The sequence below is a fragment of the Columba livia genome, chromosome 2 (assembly GCF_036013475.1).
Source record: "Columba livia isolate bColLiv1 breed racing homer chromosome 2, bColLiv1.pat.W.v2, whole genome shotgun sequence".
Lineage (NCBI taxonomy): Eukaryota > Metazoa > Chordata > Aves > Columbiformes > Columbidae > Columba > Columba livia.
In genome coordinates, this window is record NC_088603.1 from 37,946,107 (window position 1) to 37,967,254 (window position 21,148).

At 42.0% G+C, this 21,148-nt stretch overlaps 1 protein-coding gene across 3 annotated transcripts in view; it reads right to left on the bottom strand.

The window, feature by feature from the left end:
* Window positions 1-15,400, bottom strand: part of ANKRD28 (ankyrin repeat domain 28) — a 130,645-nt gene extending 115,245 nt beyond the window's left edge. The window contains exons 1-2 of one of the 3 annotated variants that reach the window (XM_065051447.1): window positions 15,248-15,347; window positions 13,384-13,503 (exon numbers count right to left, since the gene is read on the bottom strand). Coding sequence is in view for 1 of the 3 variants with exons in the window: in XM_065051446.1 (XP_064907518.1) it covers window positions 15,248-15,274 (27 nt within the window). In the remaining 2 variants the exon portion in view is untranslated. Of the gene's footprint in view, window positions 1-13,383; window positions 13,504-15,247 lie in introns of all 3 variants that reach the window. The other 2 variants (XM_065051446.1, XM_065051449.1) reach the window with 2 other exon arrangements.
* Window positions 15,401-21,148: the final 5,748 nt, after the last annotated feature.

The window sequence follows — 21,148 nt, forward strand, 5'->3', positions numbered from 1 at the left end:
AATAAAAATAGAAAAAAAAAAGTTGTTTTAATTACATGTCCCACTAATTAAAAAGCTTTCAAAAATGTTTCAAGTTAAGCAGTTATTGTATGAAGAAAATACTGTGGAGCTGAATCAATCACTTGGGGCTGGTCACAAAGTCTGTCAAAATTTTAGGATGAGTACAATTCTGTCAGATTTCACTCCATAACAGACACTTTTGCCCAGCTTCCTCTGGTTTTCAACACTGAACGAATTGAGTAAGAGTTTGTAAAGAAAATACCATTTGTTCCAGAAGAGGCTACCGTTGTCTAAAACCACTTTCAAACACTGGACTTTCACAAACTCATTCCAAGAGCTTAGCTCATAACTTCCGTCCATGAAGCAGTTCAAATTCAGCAACAAGTATATAGTACTTAGGCGTTATTTTTTTACATTCTTTGAATGCAAGTAGATGCTATACTTAGATATTAACAAATTTGATACATATATTCCCTAATGTAATTTTTAAATTAAAAATTTCCCTGTCTTGTTCTCTACAGCCTCAAGCTGAACATTCCCCCAAAGTTCCCACACTCCATGCCAATAAACCACACTGAAAACAGATTAACCTTTTGTCTAGTCTTATCACTGAGAACCTTTGTCCAACATAATACAAAAAGCAAAACAGAAAGTACTCCATATCTCTTATAAGATAGGGAACATTAAGTACAGAATAGTAAAAAAATTATCATGAGTGTCATTTAATTCACAACATTGAACTTGATTTTTAAACACAGCTACATAATACAGGTGTTCTCAAAACTTTGCCTACTAATTTTAATTTATTTCAGCATAGCAAATAAGATTCTGCTAACCTCTCATATTCCCTCCTCTTACAAAGAAAATCTAGAATCACATATCTAGGTAAGCTTTCTTAAATATCAAACTACTACTCTTATTAACACTTTGCAAAACATTTATTTGTTGTTTGTAATTCTGTTCCCTGCCACCATCACCCACATCCCAGTGTTCATTTGTTTACATTTTACATTTTTATGTCACCCATGTGGGATTTGACACCTACCAGGAGCAGCACTGACACTACTCTCCAGTTACCTGCTCCAGAGCCCCCAGCAGAGACAGGTGATCTGCTCATCAAACAGGCCCTGAACGACTGCCTAAGATTTTAGATAAACAAAAAGGTGCTGATAAGCACTTTCAAGAACAAGCATGAACCAGAAGCTGTAACCTGACCTTCACTGAGTCTTCCCTGCTTGCTTCTAAATACCAAAAAAATTAAAAAAAAAAAAATAATAATAATTAAAAAAAAATTAAATTATGAGGGCCAAGTGCCCTGACTTTAATCTTCCACATTCTTTGCTTTTTAGCTCAAAATACAAAAGATACCTTTTTACAAACATACAGGTGATATGTAAACAATTATTTGTGTGGAGACTGTTAAGTGCAATTTTATTATACCCTTATTTTTGAAGGTAATTATTCCCAGTACATTCTTATAGTCAAGACATGCCCATTTTTTAAAAACCAAGCTTTGTAGTTTTATCATTGTCTATTCCAGAATATTAAACCATAGTCAAATGTATGAATAGCCTTATCTATAACCCACTATAATTAAACAGCTTTGCAGCAGGATCAAACTGGGAAACAGAATGAAGTGGGGAATAGGCCATTTCAATAATGTTTTCATTAAAGACGATTCAAAATGCTATATTCTCTGGCTGCTGATAGAAATATTTGCACAACAGAGGCACTTATCTTGTGGTATCCATACAACCATACATGGAACATAAACCAAGTTTAACTACAATTTTATATTTCAATTTGTCTTCCATGACAGAAGACTTCAATTTATTCTTAGATTGACATGCTTCACTAATTACTATTTCTAGAGAAGTGGTCAACTACTATTTTAGTTTATTTCAACTTAGTCATTTTTCCATGAGCATATTTTATAGTTGGATATCTCCCTACTCTGAGCATGTATCTCTGTGCAGGGAGATAGAGGGATCACTGGTCACAACAGGCATGACTCCAAGTAGTCACTGGATGCTGTCCAAGAATTAGAGCTGCACACACAGCAATACACAAGGGTGTTAAGAAGTAGAAGGGCTTTCTGCCCATACATGTTTCTATCCGGTAAATGGCTGCAGCAAGTACAGACTACTTTTGGCGTGCAGTTTTCAGGTAACTGGACTCCCTGAACATGATCTTATACTTTCACTGTAGCCTCCTGAGATGGAAGGCAAGAGAAAATCTTTTTGATGTCATTTGCAGAGCTCCAGTTGTAAACCCATGAATATCAGCGCACATGATCAGACTAAGAGGAGGGAGAACCCTGAGAAATGCTGCAAGAAAAACTGAGGGTCCTGAAAGGCAGCGCATGTGGTAAACAAGTATGTTACAGAAGTCTTTTTCTTGTTTCAGTGTTTTCACAGTCAGTGTAAGTCAACAGAACATGTTATAAATAGAAGCAGATATCCTTAAGACCCTAGGTTCTCTCACAATTAAAGAGGAATTCACAACCACACTCAAACCCAAAACCAATCATGAATCAGACAAGAAAATCACGCATGTCGCTGAGTTTCAAAACACATTCTAAGAAGTTTCAGGCCAGGAACACTAGAGTTGTTTTCCCAGAGAGAGAGGCCCAAGGCAGACCACACTCAAATTCCTCCACTTGCCTTCCAGCCCTCAAACCAAAGGATACTCACAGAAGATGCCTCTTCTGCATTTACAGGACTTCTGTTGTAAAGGAAGACATGAGAGTAAGTTTATGTGAGCCAAAACACTCCTTTCTAGCTCCTTCTTAGGAAGACTTTCAAGGAACAACTCGGCAGTCATATGCTAGCCTAAATAATTGGTCTGTCCCTGCTCTTTTCACCACTTTGCAGAAGAACAGAATGAGCAACTGCTTAAGCTCAGCTGCAACTAAATATCAAACCATAGTCTTAGGCAGGAGATTAGAAGCCAGTGAGTTTCAATCATTATTATAAGCTTTGCAAATGAGTAAAAAGAATGTAATTAAGCTCCATCCTAAAATTATGGAACTCCTACCCTTTCACAAAAAATGTACCTACTCCACATGACTTTAAAGACTGAAGTTCATTCAGACAACGTACTTTATTTCCCCTTCCCCCACCCCCCCCCCAAGTCCTGCCCTACACCAAAACATACTCGTTCTCAGTAGTTCTTGTATCTGTATTCCTTCTCCTATCTGTCAGCTGAAAATGTTGGCCTTCACTGTGGTAGATAATTTCCAAGTCACATAATTAGCAAAGTTTTGGCTGTTAATTAACCTCTTAAAAGGAGAACAGAATAACAAGAAAAACACACCATAATGCTTCTGCCTGTTCTGAACCTTGCTTTTTATGGGTAATTTTCCTTGTTTCTTTACAGAATCACAGAATCAACTGGGTTGGAAAAGACCTCAGAGATCATCGAGTCCAAACCTTGGTCCAACTCTAGTCCGTTTACTAGATCATGGCACTAAGTGCCATGTCCAATCTCAGTTTAAAAGCCTCCAGGGACGGCGAGTCCACCACCTCCCTGGGCAGCCTTCCAATGCCTGACCACTCTCTCTGTGAAGAATTTCTTTCTAATATCCAGCCTAAATTTCCCCTGGCAGAGTTTAAGCCCATGCCCCCTTGTCCTATTGCTAACTGCCTGGGAGAAAAGACCAATCCCCACCTGGCTATAACTTCCCTTCAGGTAGTTATAGAGAGTGATGAGGTCACCTCTAAGCCTCCTCTTCTCTAGACTAAACAACCCCAGCTCCCTCAGCCTCTCCCCACAGGTCTTATGTTCAAGTCCCTTCACCAGTCGTGTTGCTCTTCTCTGGACCCGCTCCAACACTTCAATGTCTTTCCTGAAGTGAGGGGCCCAGAACTGAACACAACACTCCAGGTGTGGCCTCACCAATGCAGAGTACAGGGGAAGGATCACTTCCCTTGTCCTGCTGACCACGCTGTTTTTGATACAGGACAGGATACCGTTGGCCTTCTTGGCCACCTGGGCACACTGTTGGCTCATGTTGAGCTTCCTGTCAATTAGTACCCCCAGGTCCCTTTCTGTCTGACTGCTCTCCAGCCACTCTGCGCCCAGCCTGTAGCGCTGCAGGGGGTTGTTGTGACCAAAGTGCAGCACCTGGCATTTGGCCTTATTGAACTTCATCCCACTGGAATCAGCCCATTTTTCCAGTCTATCCAGATCCCTCTGCAGAGCCCTCCTGCCTTCCAGCAGGTTGACACTCCCTCCCAACTTGGTGTCATCAGCAAATTTGCTGATGATGGTCTCAATCCCCTCATCTAAATCATCAATAAAGATGTTAAACAGGACTGGACCCAACACTGACCCCTGGGGAACACCACTAGTGACTGGCCGCCAGCTGGATGCAGCCCCATTCACCAGTACTCTCTGGGCCCGGCCCTCCAGCCAGTTCTTAACCCAGCGTAGAGTACACTTGTCCAAGCCATGGGCTACCAGCTTTTGCAAGAGTATATTATGGGAGACAGTGTCAAAGGCCTTGCTGAAGTCCAGACACACCACATCCACGGCTTTCCCCTCATCCACCAGGTGAGTCACCTGATCATAAAAGGAGATCAGGTTGGTCAGACAGGACCTGCCCCTCCTAAACCCATGCTGGCTGGGTCTGATCCCTTGTCCATCCTGAAGGTGCTGTGTGATTCTTACTTAGTAAAAAACAACAACAACGAACAAGCAACAAACAAGCAACAAACCCCAACACCACCACAAAGAAAACAACAATAACCAGCCACAAAACAACACGAAGACTGCAAACACACACCAAAGTTTTGCCAGCTCACTTCCGCAGCTGCATCATATACTACACAAAGAACTTGGCATTCTGAACAGGCACCCTGTGATGATGCATTTTTTCACAGCCACGCTACATCATGGCACTCCACACAACAGGTCAGGAAATCTTGAGGTCAAAGTACATAATTCCAACAATTCCTCATCTTTTCTTCAGCTATCCATCCTACTTTTACAGTTACTTTTCCCAGAAAGAACTTGTGTCAGCTGACATAAGGGAAGAAGTAGTGGGCACTGTAGTCATGATATAGAAAAAAAAAGGGGGAGCTTTTGTGAACATGTCTTAAAACACACATATTTCATAAGAGGCAATAAGGGTTCCCACAGCGTAGAAGGCTGAACTCCGGCAGACATTTCCGAGATCTTTTCTGCAGGCACATTCACTCTGTCTTTGGGTTCAGTTAACTGTGGCCAAAGGCTGCCACAAGACCAAGCTTCAGGCCTAGAAGATTTATATCTGCTTGTGGTCGTTCAGGAGGCAAAAAGCCAATTTTCTACGGCACTTACTCCAGAACCACAGTTCCAAAATGACTTTGCAACACCTCCAAGCAGCATGGAGGAGAGCACTGCTAATACGGGTATGGTGAGCTTCCAGGGAAAGGGAGCTGAACATCTCCTCTGACAGTCTCCACAGACACAACTGGTGTTGCTATTCCTCCTGTCATTCCAACAGATACTATTTCTCTGGCTTATGTAAGTTCCAGTTAAGAACTTTATAGAAGGAAACATATCTCACCACTGCCCCATGTAAGGGGTTGGATCCCAAGACAGGAAACCAGTGCAATACCCTAAATGCTTACAGTCTTTTCTACAGCCATTGCAACAGCCAATGAGAGCCTTCCAGATGAGGCTTAGGTTGAAATACAAAGACTAAACCAACTGCTTTTTAATAGTCATGCTACATTTTCAGCAAAATAATTCAACTACTTTCGGGCACAAAGTCACAAACTGTGGTATTTCTACTTTGATGCTAGCAGTTCTTTAATTATGTACGCAATAAGCTTAATACTAAAATGATTACTAAAGCAGTTTTAACACATAAAGAGAGCATTGCGGGAATGTTATCAGCCTTCAGGTGAGGAACTCACAACTAATCTGTTTGAATGCAAACTGTAAAATACCACACTATTTTTTAAGCACTTGTGACTTGCTAAATGTTGTCTTAAAAAAAAAAAAATGCAGCCAATACACAATGCACAAAATCAAACCTTTTTCAAAAATAAAATGTGTGGCTGCACACAACTATATTTGCCCTTGCAAGATAACAAATTTTATATACTTGACCCGAATCCGTTTTTTACGTCTCCAGGTATAGAAAAACAGTAGAAAGCACTCTTCCCTATATTATTCACAGTGTTAGTTTTGAGACTACAGATGCTGTGAGTTTCCCTCCTGTGCTGTAGAAAGGTGCAGCAGGTAGTAAAAGGAACAAGCCCCTTGAAGTCATTGCAAACAGAGGTCCACAGGGTGGCTGGATACCTGTTGGGTTTTGGATGATCAGCTCTGAAGTTCATTAGAAGAGCTTTGTCAGTATCAGTGATCAGCAATTTCTGATATCCTAACCATTTTTGTCCTTCTTGTTCTCACTCTAGTGCTTTGCAAATCCCTTCTTCACCATTCTTTTGTTCTCATCATGAAGACCTTCTCCTCTCTTGAGCTCCATTTTTTCTGGAGTAGATTAAAATGACTATTTAGATTGCTGATTGCAGTAATTGTAATTTGTTAAACTTATGGTAAAAAGAATAGACACATGTCTATGGACAAGTCATAAAATGTTACTTATTGTGTACTTGAAAAGTTCTACTTTAATACAGCGTTCAGTCTGTAGTGTTAGATAATATTTCAATGGCTGTGTGCTGGTGCATGGAAAGAACAGAAAACATGACATCCTGGGGTAGGAGTGGAAGAAATAAATGATGGGTGGTTACTATGGGGTCAGGAATGCTGCAGGACAGTAATGGCAATTGCGACCTTGCAGGTGACAGAAAACCAAGAAGAGAAAGTTCTACAAGTCCTCCTTAATACTGAAAATTATCTTCCAGAATGAAAGAACACTATTTTAAACAGATAACAGCAGAGCTATGAAACAAAATACTGCTCCTGGAACTGAGGAGCAAAGGAAATGAAAGGTACCAGGCAGTACTAATACAGAGTTCTAATTTGGCAAAGAGGCTGCACAGCAACACAATATTAGCATAAGAACTCTTTCTATTGATCCTCATGTTCCAGCAAACACAGCAAGCACCAAACAGAACTCTGCAGTTACAAAGGAACGGAGGCGAGGGGTAGGGAATTCCATTACTGTGCTATTTCTGAAGTCTCCTTGTACCATGACTCAGGACATTTCTTCAGTTCAAAACAATGAGTAATCACATGACCAGAAAAATAATATCAGCATTTTGGTTTTCTTCACCTATGTATTTTATGTGTGCTTTTCCTTCATTTTAACCTATAAACGAGGCTTTGCGAGGTGATGCTGGTGAGAGAATGAAGTGTTAGCAGAGGCAGAAAATAAGCAGCAGACACCACACAGAGATCAGAGGCAGGAAAGAGACTTTGCATAGACTGCCAGCCCACTAACATGAGCCATGGACAGAAGAGGCAGATGGTCTAGTGATGGGACAGGGAAGGAAAAAAATACCAGTTACCCCTAACATTATACAAAACCGAGTCTGCAGCAATGAATTTAAATGACTACTTTATGCATTAGTTTCAGATTATGTTAGTATATAAATAACTACAGAACTTCCTGAATGTGTTTTTCCCCACCCAGTTCAGCTATCTATAATTCAAGTAGGTCCTTCAGCTATGAGCTAGATAGACAGATCCTTGGTCTCTTGTGCTGCCTGCTGTGAGACGACCAGGTTTCTAAATGGAAGGTTCAACTTCCTCCCTGTTAGACATACCAGTATAGATGGAACTACTCAAACATAGAGAATAAACAGCAAAACTTTGAAACAGAACACTGAATTCTTCATGATATCAAAATGTAGAGGATAAACAGCAAAATCTTGAAACAAAACATTGAATTCTTCATGATAGGTAGAAATTCTGTAAGCTCTAAAAGGCTCATTTTGGCCTCAATGCTTTACCTACAGCAATTTCATTCTCCTTTTGTCATGCTGACAAGAATTCTTGATTGTGTCCCCTCTTCTTTATTAACATACTGTTCTATCTTCTTTTTGCCAAAGTCAAAAAGAATCCAGGTGTACCCACAATTTCTTTTTGACACTGGATGGAACTGAAGTACAGGATTTCAACACAAAGTGCAAGTGAACCTCAAGTATGGTTGCAGACTGACCAAGAATAACTTATAAACAAACGTCCATCACCTGGAATTAGGAAGGCCATTACTTGTCAGTTTATTTCTTGAAAGTATGAAAACATCAAACATTTAGGATGGCTTCACAACAGTTCAGGACACAGTCAGAAATGGATTGACCCATGTGAATAGGCAGTTGCATATAAACATGAACATTCACAAAGTCCTCCTAATGTGACACAGTTTGCTATTAGGAGGCATTCATTCCTACTCTGGGGCAGGAAAGTACCCTGCATCTCTGTAAACACAGTTCTGAAGTTTAACAACATAAGCCTAAGCAAAGTGGTTTGGCTTTTTCTTGTTTTACCCAAAACTCCAGTTTTAGAATAGACAGACCTTTCTTTTACATCTCTCAAATTCAAATACAGTTTCAGTAGTTTAGTGGGAAAAAAATCTAAGTATTAAGACTGCCCTGAATAGGTAGGCTTTAGCCATGTAAATAACAATCTACTTACATGGTATTGTTCACTCAACTCACATACACATATTAGTGTAGAAATAATAAATGAAAATCTAAGATAATATCCAACTCACAACAAAGAGCACCTCTTTATTACAGGAGAGAAGCCATTAAGTGCTTCAGCTAACATGTAGTTCCTCAATCTACAAGGATTCTATAGATCAACTGTTTTGCCCCTTACTCATTTGTGTATCACAGCTGGTGCTTCCTCTTCAACCCTCTGTACCCACCCAGCTGCCTACAAGTCGTATCCTCCTTTCCCTCCCAACTACTCAGTCCCACCACTTGCATTAGCTCTAGTTTTTGTGCTGAAATGGGTGAGTGCTGGCATAATTCACCCACACCTGAGCAGCCACAATTGAATCAACACAGTTAAACTGGTATATTCCCACCCCTTGGTGAGAGTACTTGCATCATTATGAAGGAGAGGAAGAATAACACTCCCTGATACTTCAGAGCTTGATATTAAGATTCAGTCTTTATCTGTACAAAGGATAACACCAGGATACCTTATTTCAAATTCACCTTCAAACACCAGATTAGAACTTGTCCTCCACCTCCACCAACAAAGGAAAACAAACCTCTGAGAATCAGCACTGTAAACATGCTCCCAGGACTCAGACATGGATTGCTTTGCTCATTTTTTTTTAATTGATGTGAAATGTTTTGCGAATCGTATTATGATACAGGTTATTTAAACACACACATTATAAATAACTATGAAATGGTTAGTCACTGTAACTAAGGCAACAAGTCTCCCACTCAATTTCCAGAAATAGGCAGAGAGGTAAGAACAAAAAGTTGGCAGGAGCAAGAAAGCAAATGATCAAATATTAGTTTGACCCTGGGAAGGCCCAGCTGACTGGAAAAATAAAAAGTAGAGCAACTAAGAAACAAACTAGCTGCTAAAAGATAAAGTGGAAGATATGAAGTGTATAATACCAAAGATACTTAATTTCAATCATCCTATTCCACAACCCATTTCAGCGAATGGAATAACAATCCACATCAGACAGCGGTTGCTAGTTCAGAGTCTCAACAGTTACTGGTTTCCTACAGGAACCAACTTTTTTGTGGGTGCTAAGGAAGCCACTTCTTCATAGGCATGTGCACATTTGCCTCAGTTTTTTTCCCCCCGATATTTGCCTCCAAGTAATGGTCACAAACCTTCAATGCTATCTGCATGAATAGACCTTTATGCCCTCACAGAACCACAGAATGGCACTGAGTTAACAGGATCTGCTGTAAGGATCTGACTGCAGAATCAAGGCTTGCTTTGTTTCTCCCCCACCTTTTTTTTCCCCTCTTCCTTAAAAAAAAAAAAAAAAAAAAAGAAGAAGAAGTTTGTTTTCTTCACTGAGAACTGCTTGTTCACAACTCAGAAGTACCCAAGTTATCATCAGAGAATCTGATACTCCAAAGCAAACACGTGGTCAAACCAGGTTCTCTCAACACATTCTAATGGAAGGTCTAGTAATTACTGCGTATAACAAGATAAACAGAGTTCAAGTTACTCAAAGTTTTCCATCAATTAAAGAAACTTACCTTTTCAGTACATGTGAGTTCTTAGCCTAGGAACATGAGAATTAACAGTAATACTTAAGCTATCTTGATAAGTATTACAACTTCCTAATTTAGTTATTTTGTATACAGTTAAAACAGATTAGGTGCAAATTTTAGGAAGCATGTGTGATGGAGATTAGAGCGCACAGAGTGCTTCTCAACTTCGAAACAAGATTCCCAAAAGTATCTTTTTTTTAGAGAACAGTAACTTTAAAGTAACACATTTCATTAGTCTGTGTCTGAAGAAAATTTGTAGAGAAATACTACATCATTCCACTCCTACCATATCCCTCCCTCATCGAACAGCAGCAGCTCCTTTCATCACCACAGGAGACCATTCCTCCTCTTAGTGTAACAAGGAACTAGTTGGGACATTTATTCTTGGCATGAATTCTAAAAGAACGAAGTCTAACGCTGGCAGTAATGAAAATAGCAACCATACAGGCATTCAGGGTGTTCACTATGACACTGCAAACATTTGTTTAACTGCCAATTGAACAAGATCCATCTAAGCTAAGAGAAAGATATAAATGGGCAATAAAGAAGTCAGTGCTCTCACTGTTCAAGGGCTTTGAAGATAAGTGGTCACTCTAATATCATACAGTTGTTCATACCCCAATCCTTTCCACTCACTTCTGGGAATAAACGCACTGCCTCAAGCACAGTCTAGCAGTCATACAGGAAAATCCCATACGAATTCCTGTCAATTGTCCATTATTACAAGCACTAAGATTTCTTCCTATTACATATTGAAGATTCACAGAAAACAAGAAATTCATAATAAAACCTATGATGTCCTGAAAGAAAATAATAAAGATATACCAACTATAATAACACTGCATCCAATGAGCTTTGCAGTTATATAGCTGCAAAATCAAAGAAAAAAAAAATCAGCCAGTTTTCATAAGAGCTTCATGCATTTCAACAAAACCCTACTGAAATGAAGGCTGATGCTAGAAAGACATCCTGCCCATATGCAGGTAAGGCTTGCAACAGAAAAGCAACGAATCCCTCGGTTGTCAGGCAATCCAAATTTCCCCTACCCACTAAGAAAAACTGGGTTGTCAATTACTCTTTATGTGCAAGACAGACTAACTCACAGCTCTCTCAAGCAAGAATTTACCTGTTCTGGGAAACAGCTAATATACCTAGAAATGATGACTGGATAGAAAATAAAAATACCAGAAGACACACAAGTTACTCCTTTTTCTTTCCCCAACGCACACTACTCTCCTCAAAAAACGTCTGATAAAACATCAGTGAACCTTGACCCAAACTTTGCTTTCAATGCAGTTGCTTACAGGAGAATATCATGGTGTTTCAGGAAGAAATAAACCTTTATAGTCTCCCTCTCACTTGGTATTTTACTAGTTAAAGCAGCTTTTCATCTAGAGGAACCTGGTATACAAGCATCAGTCTACGAAGACAGTCTGCAGGCAAACAAACCAAAGAGCAAAATACCTTCATCAGATGGTACGCTTACTGTATTTTTCATCTCTACTTTGAATGGCTTCACCTCCAGTGACAGAATTTTCAGATTTGCTTCATTTGTTTTTAAATGTCAGTCCAATGTTGTACAACAAAACAAGAGCACCCAGAACAATCCACAGCTCCTAACTTGACACCTGAATGATTGATTGCTCTTTCTACCCCAGAGTTAAAGTTTCCTGTTGAGCATTAGAGGCATCAACTTTGCTCAATATAGTTCAATTTAGTTTCAAATGCTAATTCACAAATACAGCTTATGGGGTTTTTTTATACCTAACATACTTTGAAAGCAAACACAAGTCAGTTCTGAAAGTGCAATATACACTCTGAATTATTTCAAAACTTTGAAAGATATTCCTACCTTGCAGTACTGCAAAGCAATAAAGCTCAAGCAGTGCTAACACAAATTCCTATTGAAGGTACCTGCTGGCTGCTTGCTGAACCTAAGGAAACGCCTGCTCTTCTCAGGGCATGGAAAACCTTTATTCCTGAAAGTTACATGTATCAAACCAGCCTCCACAGACAACCAAATATTTGAGCTTCACAGAGCATTAAGCATCTGTAGGATCAAAGTTTTGTTTATCAGTGTACTAAGTAAATTAAATCAACTGCAAGCAGAACTAGGATTTCACCCTCTGAGCTCAATTAAGAGTCTCAGAGCAGAATTTCTCACTTCACTGTAAGTTCTGAAGTGCTGCTTCTACGCTAGTGTGCAGTAACTTCAAAAACTAAACTAAATCAAGTATAAGAAAATATCAGGCTGCCTCTCCCCAGCACAATTATGACATTTAAATACATTATCAAAGAACAAAATCAACAGGTTTATGTTGATTTTTGAAAAAAAAAAAAAATTTTATAATTACAGGAAGGTAATACTTCAGGAGAATTTTTGTTCCAGAAAGTTATTAATCTGTCTGTTGTAAAAGTAAATTAGTAAATCATCTCCCTCCTTCATACCAGCTGAAAAGTACAAACAGAGCAGGCTTTGCACCCCTCCATGAAACAGCCACCACTGAAGAGAGAGTCACCATAGGGACTACAAACACACCTGACAGTTTACTTTATTCTAAAGGAAACAAAGTATATGGTTCAAGCAAACAGGTAATATGTTTTATGAAATATTGAATACAAACTTTCATATAGTACCACAGTTGGTTTTGGTGGGTTTTTTTTTTTGGGGGGGGGGGGGTGGGTTGTTTTGTTTGGGTTTTTTTGTTTTGTGGATTTTTAGGGTTTTGGAGGGGTTTTGTTTGTTTGTTTTTAGTTTTTTGTGAGGTTTTGTGGTTTGTTTGTTTGTTTTGTTGTTGCTTTGTTTTTTAATAACGATCGGGTGGTGTTATGATCTTAGCGCAGCATCTAGTTCTGAAATCGAGACATCTTGCAACATACTGCACAAGAACGCTGACCTGGAAGAATTCTCTGTAATTAGCAAGACAGAGATACTTACTGTTAATATGATTTGTCATAACTTTGGGCATTCTTAAAGAAAGCAATTTTAACAGAATTTAGTTTGTAACAAATTATCAAGCAACTGACACCCAGCAGAAATACAGCTGTTGCTAAAAATCACTCCCTCTGTAAAAACCTCTTCAAAATCAGCACTCCCCTCTCTCTCTTCCTCTTCCGCCTCTTTTCCCTGCCCCTACCAGCCCCTTTTTATGTGAAAGAATACTTCGATTCCCAGTGCATCAGTGCACCTTCATAGATCCATACTATCAAAAAATCCATTTCTTACTTCTGGATTAAAACTTGCATTACAATAGAAGTTGAAAGCCTCCCATGCACTACTCTTCAGACCAGTGGTCCCACATAGTCCAGTATTTCACCTCAGCCTCAGTTAATGGAAGGATCCTTCCTGCAATAAAAGTTATGAAATACAATACTTTCATGTTAATATTTTAATGATGGGTTTTTTGCTAGTTATTTGACAATGATTACTTGCAGAAGAGTTTTATTTCTTCTTTTCTAACAGAAGGTCTTATTTAATAGAAAACATGAACAAGTGTTCATTCCTGTGGAGAGCCTCCCATAGAAGAACAGTAATGAAGCCTAAAAAGAAACCTAATTCAAAGACACTACCATTATTTCAGGTCCACAATCGTTGCTCATTCATAGATGAAGTTCTCAAAAAACATGAGACTTCACTAAGTTTACATACAATATAACAGAGCATAAAGATCCCAACCCTATATTGTTAAACATTTTTTAGAACAAAATCCCAAGCGACCATACAACACAAGTGTAGGAAGACAGAGGTATATGCAGGCTGATGAAAGGACAAGCAGCTAACCATGAGCTGATAGTGATCAGTGTAGTAAACAGACACAGGATACCAGTTGCCTAACCACTGCCAAGTTTCTAGGTGTATTTTTCTGTGTGGCTTTTTTTTTGGAGGAGGAGGGAAGAGGTCTCCAAGTCCTACAGTCAGTTATCTTAAGAAAGAGTATCAAGGAGAGCATCAGCGAGGTGTATGAGTTTTTACAGGTAATTTGGTCTAACACGCATGAAAACACGAGAACATTCATTTTCTAGCAAGCATCTTTTCACACACGGCAAACTGGCAGAGCAGACCCTCCCACCTTTGTATCTTCATACTGCACAGGAGACAATAGGTAGGACCTGGGAGACACCAGAAAGGGACAGAGCAGCCAAGACAAGTATTTTTCATAAGCTGGGATGGAAACCAAAGAGTCTAGCAAACAAAGAAGGGTGTGATGCGATGAAAGCAACAAGCCACTAAAGGCACGAAAAACCTTGTTTTCAGAAGGGGAGGACGGACTCGTGGAAGGCTTGTCATGACCACGGAGGAGAAAGACACAGCAGCCGAACAAAAGGTTTTAAAGGCCAGAACGGGAAAGGTGGTGCGGGAGGGGCCGGGCGGGCAGCTCTGGGGCACGTGAAACGGCGGAGGGCAGCACCGCCCCGGCCCGGGTCCGGCTCCGGGCGGAGAGGAGCTCCGGGTCCCGAGCACGCCGCCTTCCGCCGCGGCTCCCGAGCCGGCTGGCCCGGACCAAGCCCCTCAGCCCGGGCAGTCAGTCAGTCCCTCCGGCCCAGGCTCCCTCAGCGCCACCCAGAGACCTTCCCCCCTCCAACACACAGGCGCGGGGGAGCCCGCAGAGCCCTCGTCACACCCCCGGGTCTCTCCTCCGCTCCCGAGGCGGGAAGCACGGCAGGGACCCCGGGCAGGGCGCCGTCCCTCCCTCAGCTCCGGGGCCAGCCCGCCACCGCGGCGGGGAGGAAAGGGCAAAGCAGGGGGCGGGCGGGCTCCCGGGCCACCTGTTAGGCCCGATACCTGCGCGGGGCGGCGGCCCCCGCCCGCCCGGCGGGGCCACCGAGGGGGCACCGGTGGCCGCACCGGGAGCACATGGCGCCTCCCGCCGCCGGGCGGGCGCCACCCAACCCCGTCCCCGCCGGGCCGCGGCAGCAGCCATGCTGCCTCCCCCTGCCCGCCGCCTGTCACACACACACACGCACGCACAGCCACACCGCGGCGAGGAGGAGGCGGGAAGAGCGCGCAGCCGCCGCGCCCAGCGGCACCGGGAGGAGAAGGGAGGGGAGAGGGGAGAGGCGGGAGGCGGCCGCCGCCCCCGCGCACCCACCTGCTCGCGGAGTTTGAGGAACACCATGGCGAGGCCGCCGCTCCGACCGGCCGCCGCCTCCGGCCACCAACGACTCGGTTCGGCTCCGCTCGCCGCCCCGCCCCCCCACCGCCCGCGCGCCGGCCACGCCCCCCCTCCTCTCCCGCCGCCGGCGCCACCCCGCGCCGGGGCCTCGCGCTGAGCTCGCGGACGGCGGCGCGCGGCGGGCCCGCCAGGGGCGGGACCGGAGGGGCGGGGTCTTCTCCTACTCCCCGCCCCTCCGGCCACGCCCCGCCGCTCCCCTCGCGCTCCCTAGGAGCTTCCGGAATTAACCGCCCGCCGGCATCAAAGGCGCCCGCCCGCGCCGCTGACCGCGGCCCGCACCACCAAGGGCGGTGCTGATTGGTCCGCAAGAGGCGGGGCGGAGTAAGGGCGGTGCTGATTGGCACGGCCGGTGAGGCGGGCTGAAGGAGTGGATAACGTGAGGTGGGGACGGGGAGGTGGGGGCCAGTGGGGCCGGCGGCCAGTGGGGCCGGCGGTGTTCTCAAGAGTAGCTGTGTTTTCCTCAGGCTTGGCCTCGGCGACCTGGTGATAAAAGCTCCGGACGAGAGTTACCGGTAGAGCGGGGCTCGGCCCGAGGTGGGGCTCCCCGGCACCCCTCGGCCACAGGCAGCGCCCTGATCCTCCCGGGGAAAGGTCCGGCGCCCGCCCGCCACCCCGCGGGTGCAGCCACCCGCTGCCCCAGAGCTGGCTGAGCCCCTTGGCTGCCGAGGAGAGAAAGCGCTCCGCGTTCCCGCCTGTTGGTGTGAGAAACGTGTCAGGGAATCGCGGTCTCCTCGGCCGACAGCTCTTCTAACGGAGGGACGTGTCGCACCCCGGGGGCATCCAGGCCCGGTGCCGGTGTGGAGCTGCCTGTGCTCCCCTAGGGTCTGCTGCAGAGCGGCCCAGCGCACTCCAGGGCTTCGAAGGTCCGTTGGTATGGGGGACAGCGATAGAACTGACATCCTGGTTAGCGTGAACAGGCAGAATAAAAGCACAGACACCTTGACGTATTCTCTTCCATAAAATAAAGCTGTAGTCAGCCAGGCCAGCATGGTAACTATGTTTTGGGAGGGTTATTATCTCCTGAAATCTGATTTCCCTGCCAAAAAATAACTGACTGAAGAGACTGGTTTTTTTTTAGGAATTGCATACTGCTATAGACGACACTGATATTAATGTTTCAAGTTTCTTGACTTCCCTGTAGCTTCAAAATAGACTGTGACTTCTTAACAGTCCACTTATAGTTAAATCTACTTAGACTTTAGTATTACCTTAAGAAAGAAAGTTTTATAAAGTGTATTCTGTGTGAACGCTCATTTGTTTGTTTTTGCCCCGCTCACGCGCTGGTTGTTGATTCCAGTAGGAGCCTGACGTGAACATTATTTTGACAACTGGCAACATAAGAACAGAAGGGTTTTCTATAGGTGCTAGCTGAGGCACGTCTTTCATTGTATTTGAATACGACTAGCCTGTTGGGGTGTGCTTATGTTATTTCATTTTGACCAGTTAAGATTGCAATCCTATTTTACCAGCCAAAGAAAAAAAACATTGTCACACTTTCTAAATCAATTCTTGTTGACATCTAGAAATGTCCAGAAATGCTGAATGTTTTAGTTAATTACAAATAGCCCCCTGTTTTAGTACTCGTGCATTCTACCGATGGTTTTATTGCTTGTGAATAAAAGCATATTGTATGCAAAAATGAAGCAGGTAGATTTTGACACTACACAAAATATTTGAGGACTGGGATAACAACATGCTAGAGAGACTGATGGTTGTGGAAATCGGAGATAAGTTTATCAATGCAGTCAGTGAAGGAGAAAATGACATCAGGAAACATTGGCTTTGTCTGTCCCCAAATTAGACTGCTGCTTTTCAGAGTCAAAAGAATGTCTGGGAGCTGATAAAGTTCCCCTTTCTCCTGTGAAACTTGTCAGTTTATGAAGTTATTCAGAAAAAATCTACTTTCAGTTCACCTGCAATTTAGAGTAATTTCTGTGTTTAGGCAATTCTTCCTACACGAAAGTGTGGCACCTGTAATCACCAGCATGTCATGCAGTTTAGAGCCAGCACGGTTTCAGCAGGAGAAGGTGCATCTTTATTTTATTGCTTCCCGAGTTCCTTACTCCAATACTCCAGCTGTAGCTGATGACCAGGCCTGTTGGTGTTACCATACATGCCTAAATATGTCATTTCTTTTCCATGAGTTATAAGATAACGTAGCATGAAAAAGTTTAAGTGGTAAAATGTGAAAGTTCCAACACCCATCCTGGAGGTACTGGTCTGTTTCAGTTTCAGCATGAGTGGTTATTGAGATGGCTTTACATACTTGAAGGTGGATAACACAGAAGTGGGGGATTTTCTGAGCGTGGTTTCACTCATACCAATGAGTTGCAAATGGATACTTTTTCTCAAGTGACAACATAGGTTATTTTCCTATTCTTATTCTGTGTAAAACAGTCCACATGGTTATTACAACTGGAACAAAAACATGGTAATATCACGAAAAATATTATCTGATCTGCAAGTGTCCTGCAAAATGCAGGATTTGACTGCAGAGCAATAGAAATACAGAAATAAAACCTCAAAAGTTAAATGTAACAGTGCTGTAAGGAAATGAGCCCTTCTTGTTCATGTATTACAGAATATTTCAGGGTAACTTCACCTATGCTTTTTTAAAAATGCTGTTACAAGGCAGGTAACTGTCCAGGTGTCCCTTATGAACATTAGCAGAATGTTTCACAGAAGTCTGTGAGTATTGACGTATAAACATACTGAAAGCCACTGCATTTCTGATAATGTTGAGAATATACATCCGCAGAAGTTAGAAATTTCCACAGCACCTTTTAAATCAGACAGTTTGTAAATTATTAGCAACACAGCTCTCCTGAGGGCACGCTTTCAGCAGAGCGCAATAGGCTTTAACTGCATGGCTCCCATTAACGTTAATGTTAAATCTTGCCGCTGTAACTTATCCCATGGCGTGTAACACTACCCAGTGTTTTAAAGATAGGACCATATGTGCTGCGCTGACATACATAATGGGATCAAATTGAAGAGACTGTAGAAACCTCATACTGGAGATGTTTTGTGAACTCGTCTGAAACATGCTCATGATTTATTTAGTGTGCCAGGAATGCTTGCATACTTAGCACTTTTTAACCAGGGGGTTCAACCCCAGCGAAGGAGGTTTTTATTCTTCTTTCATTCTTCTACATGGGTAAACAGGCGCAGAGGTTGACAGAATTACACAAGGTCATGACATGAGTCATTGCCATGGCTAGGAATAGAATCCAGGGACTTGATTGCCACTGCCCTCCTCCAAACACTGTGCCGTACTCCTAAATCAAAGCAGGACTAATTTTATTTTTGCACAGAATACAAGGTGTCTGAAATCAATATAATGTTCTAATTTCCTACAGAGGTATGCATTTAGCTTTATGACCCTGAATCAGCATTACTCAGGAGCTGGTCTTCAAATGGAAATCACACTCATTTTATAGTGGTATGCTGGGAGCATGATCATAAAGGTTTTTACACATGCCATGACACATTTTATCCATCAAAAACAGTCAAGGTTCTGTAAATCTGTCCCAGAGATTACATTTTGAATCGTTGACTGTTCATAGTTACTGATTGTAATGGGAACATACTGAATATCATAATGGTATCATCAATCAAATATCATCGATTGGCATTTCTAAAGCACCATTATGCTTATGGATGTTCATTTGACTGATTTAATCCCTGCTTGGTGCAGACAGGAGAGAGAACTCATTTGCCTTCCCTATAAAAAGAACAAATTTAATATCCGGAGGAGGGTAGAACAAACGTGAGTGTCCTTCCTACAATCAGAAAGTTGCAGGGGCCTGCCAAACAGCTCTAAGTTCCTATCAGTCGTGTATTCTAAGGAAAATTCAAGTTGAAGTGAGAGAAAACAGAAAATTAAGAATATGTAGAGTGAGGCAAAAATGGTAAGAAATTATATAGCTTGCATTTCAATGGTAAAATGTTGTGGGGTATTTGTAAAATGTTTGGTGTGTCCTTATGCTGCCTGATTGCCAGTATTATTGGTAGATAATAGATTAGATGGATACAAAGGTGGCTTTTACAAAGGTATCAATTTGACTTGTGCTTGCATATTGAAAAACTTGTTTTCTTCCTATTTCTTCTGTTTTAAATAACATGCAACCTTCCCTGCCCCCCCCCCCCTACAATTAGGTTTATCTTCTTCAGCAGGACAGAGTCTAAAAGAGGCATAAGAAAGGTATAAAGGACCCTGGGCTCTGGGCTGACTTTTACACAAAGGAGAATTTAATCCCAAACCTTTTTATGATTTGCTTTTTCAATAAGTCTCAAAACTGTCCAAACATTAATGAAAAGTAGTTGTATACCTTTGAAAATGTGATCATAAAAGACTAGTAATTCTGAATAATTGTAAAACCAAACTGAATCTAATAAAAATTAAAGAAATAAATTTTACATTTAAACTTAACTGAGACAAGGAAAGGGAAAGAAAAGACATAATTAATATATTTTTTAGTATTTGCACATCCCAAAATGACTCCTTCTTAAAACACTGAATGTCAACACTTTTGTACGTTCTCATATCAACTTGAATTAGTGTTTATAAAATAGAATATTTTGTTATAGATTTCTTTCTATAAACAAAACTGAGTATATTTTACTTATTTAACAAAATATTCTGGTTTGTTCATATAAATAAACAAATGCCTTGAAATGTCCTGTTGCCATGCTAATTGTACCTCAGAATGGCCTGTATTGACTAACTGGAAACTCCAGTGGGATATGATCTCGCAAATTATTTTTTCAGGCTTGGCCAGTTCTTCAAAGAGTAACACCCAAAGTGAAGCACAAAATGGAAGGAGTTTTAGTCATCATGGCTAGCTGAAAGCTTAATGCACCGTAAAAATCTTATTGGGATGTTTTATGTGACCTGCTACACAGGGATATTTTGCTAGAGATGCATTTCACCACTGCTCTAGCAAAGTATTAAATGGAATAAAACATGGAAGTATTGAAGTGGAAGTGCTGATTTACATGATGAGAAGCAAAATATAGGTTCTGACTTCGAAACAAGAAGCTTCTGAACATCTGAACCCCTCACTTTCTGATAACAGCTGATGAAATTCTAATATCCTAGCCAGCTGCTCATTTGGAGAAGAGGATTTCTGCATACACAGATTTCATCTTGTGATGAGTTGGAGATGCCTTATTGACTATATCCTCTGGTTTTGCTCTCAGAGTGGTTTGATTTCAAATGTGGGCAAAGTGTTTCCAGTGTATAGTTTACGTATTTCTTTATAAAGCACTTAAGTGGTCAGCTGGGGCTGGGATAGGGAAGTGAAGGAACAGGCTTTTTTTTTAAGTAGCCAAATTCCAGTTGAAATGAGACCTCTGAAAATCAGCTACAAGGAACACAACATGAGCTCAGAAAGGAGGACAATTTAGGATTTGACTTTCACACGTTCCTCTGTCACACTCAATGCCACAGGAGTAGGTGCCGTGAAAACAGGGACAGCGTGTCCAGTAAAGAAAGTTGGAGGTTACATGAAGCTTGTTCTACCAACACTGTAGTTGCTGCAGTGATGACCAACTTTCTCAGCCCTTGTTCCCCTCAAAGCTGCAATATAAACCAAAATGCAGCAACTAGACACGGTAATAATTTATTGTGTGCTGCCATTTTATGTGAATGACTTTTACATATATGAATATAGCAATTCAGCTGCATTATCACAAGTCAAGAACCTCGGATAAAACTTCTAAGTTAAGAAAATACACTTACAGGCTCCTTAATTGCTTCAGCAGAGAGCATTTCATTGTCCAAACACAGCAGATGATCACTGTACATAGTGGAAT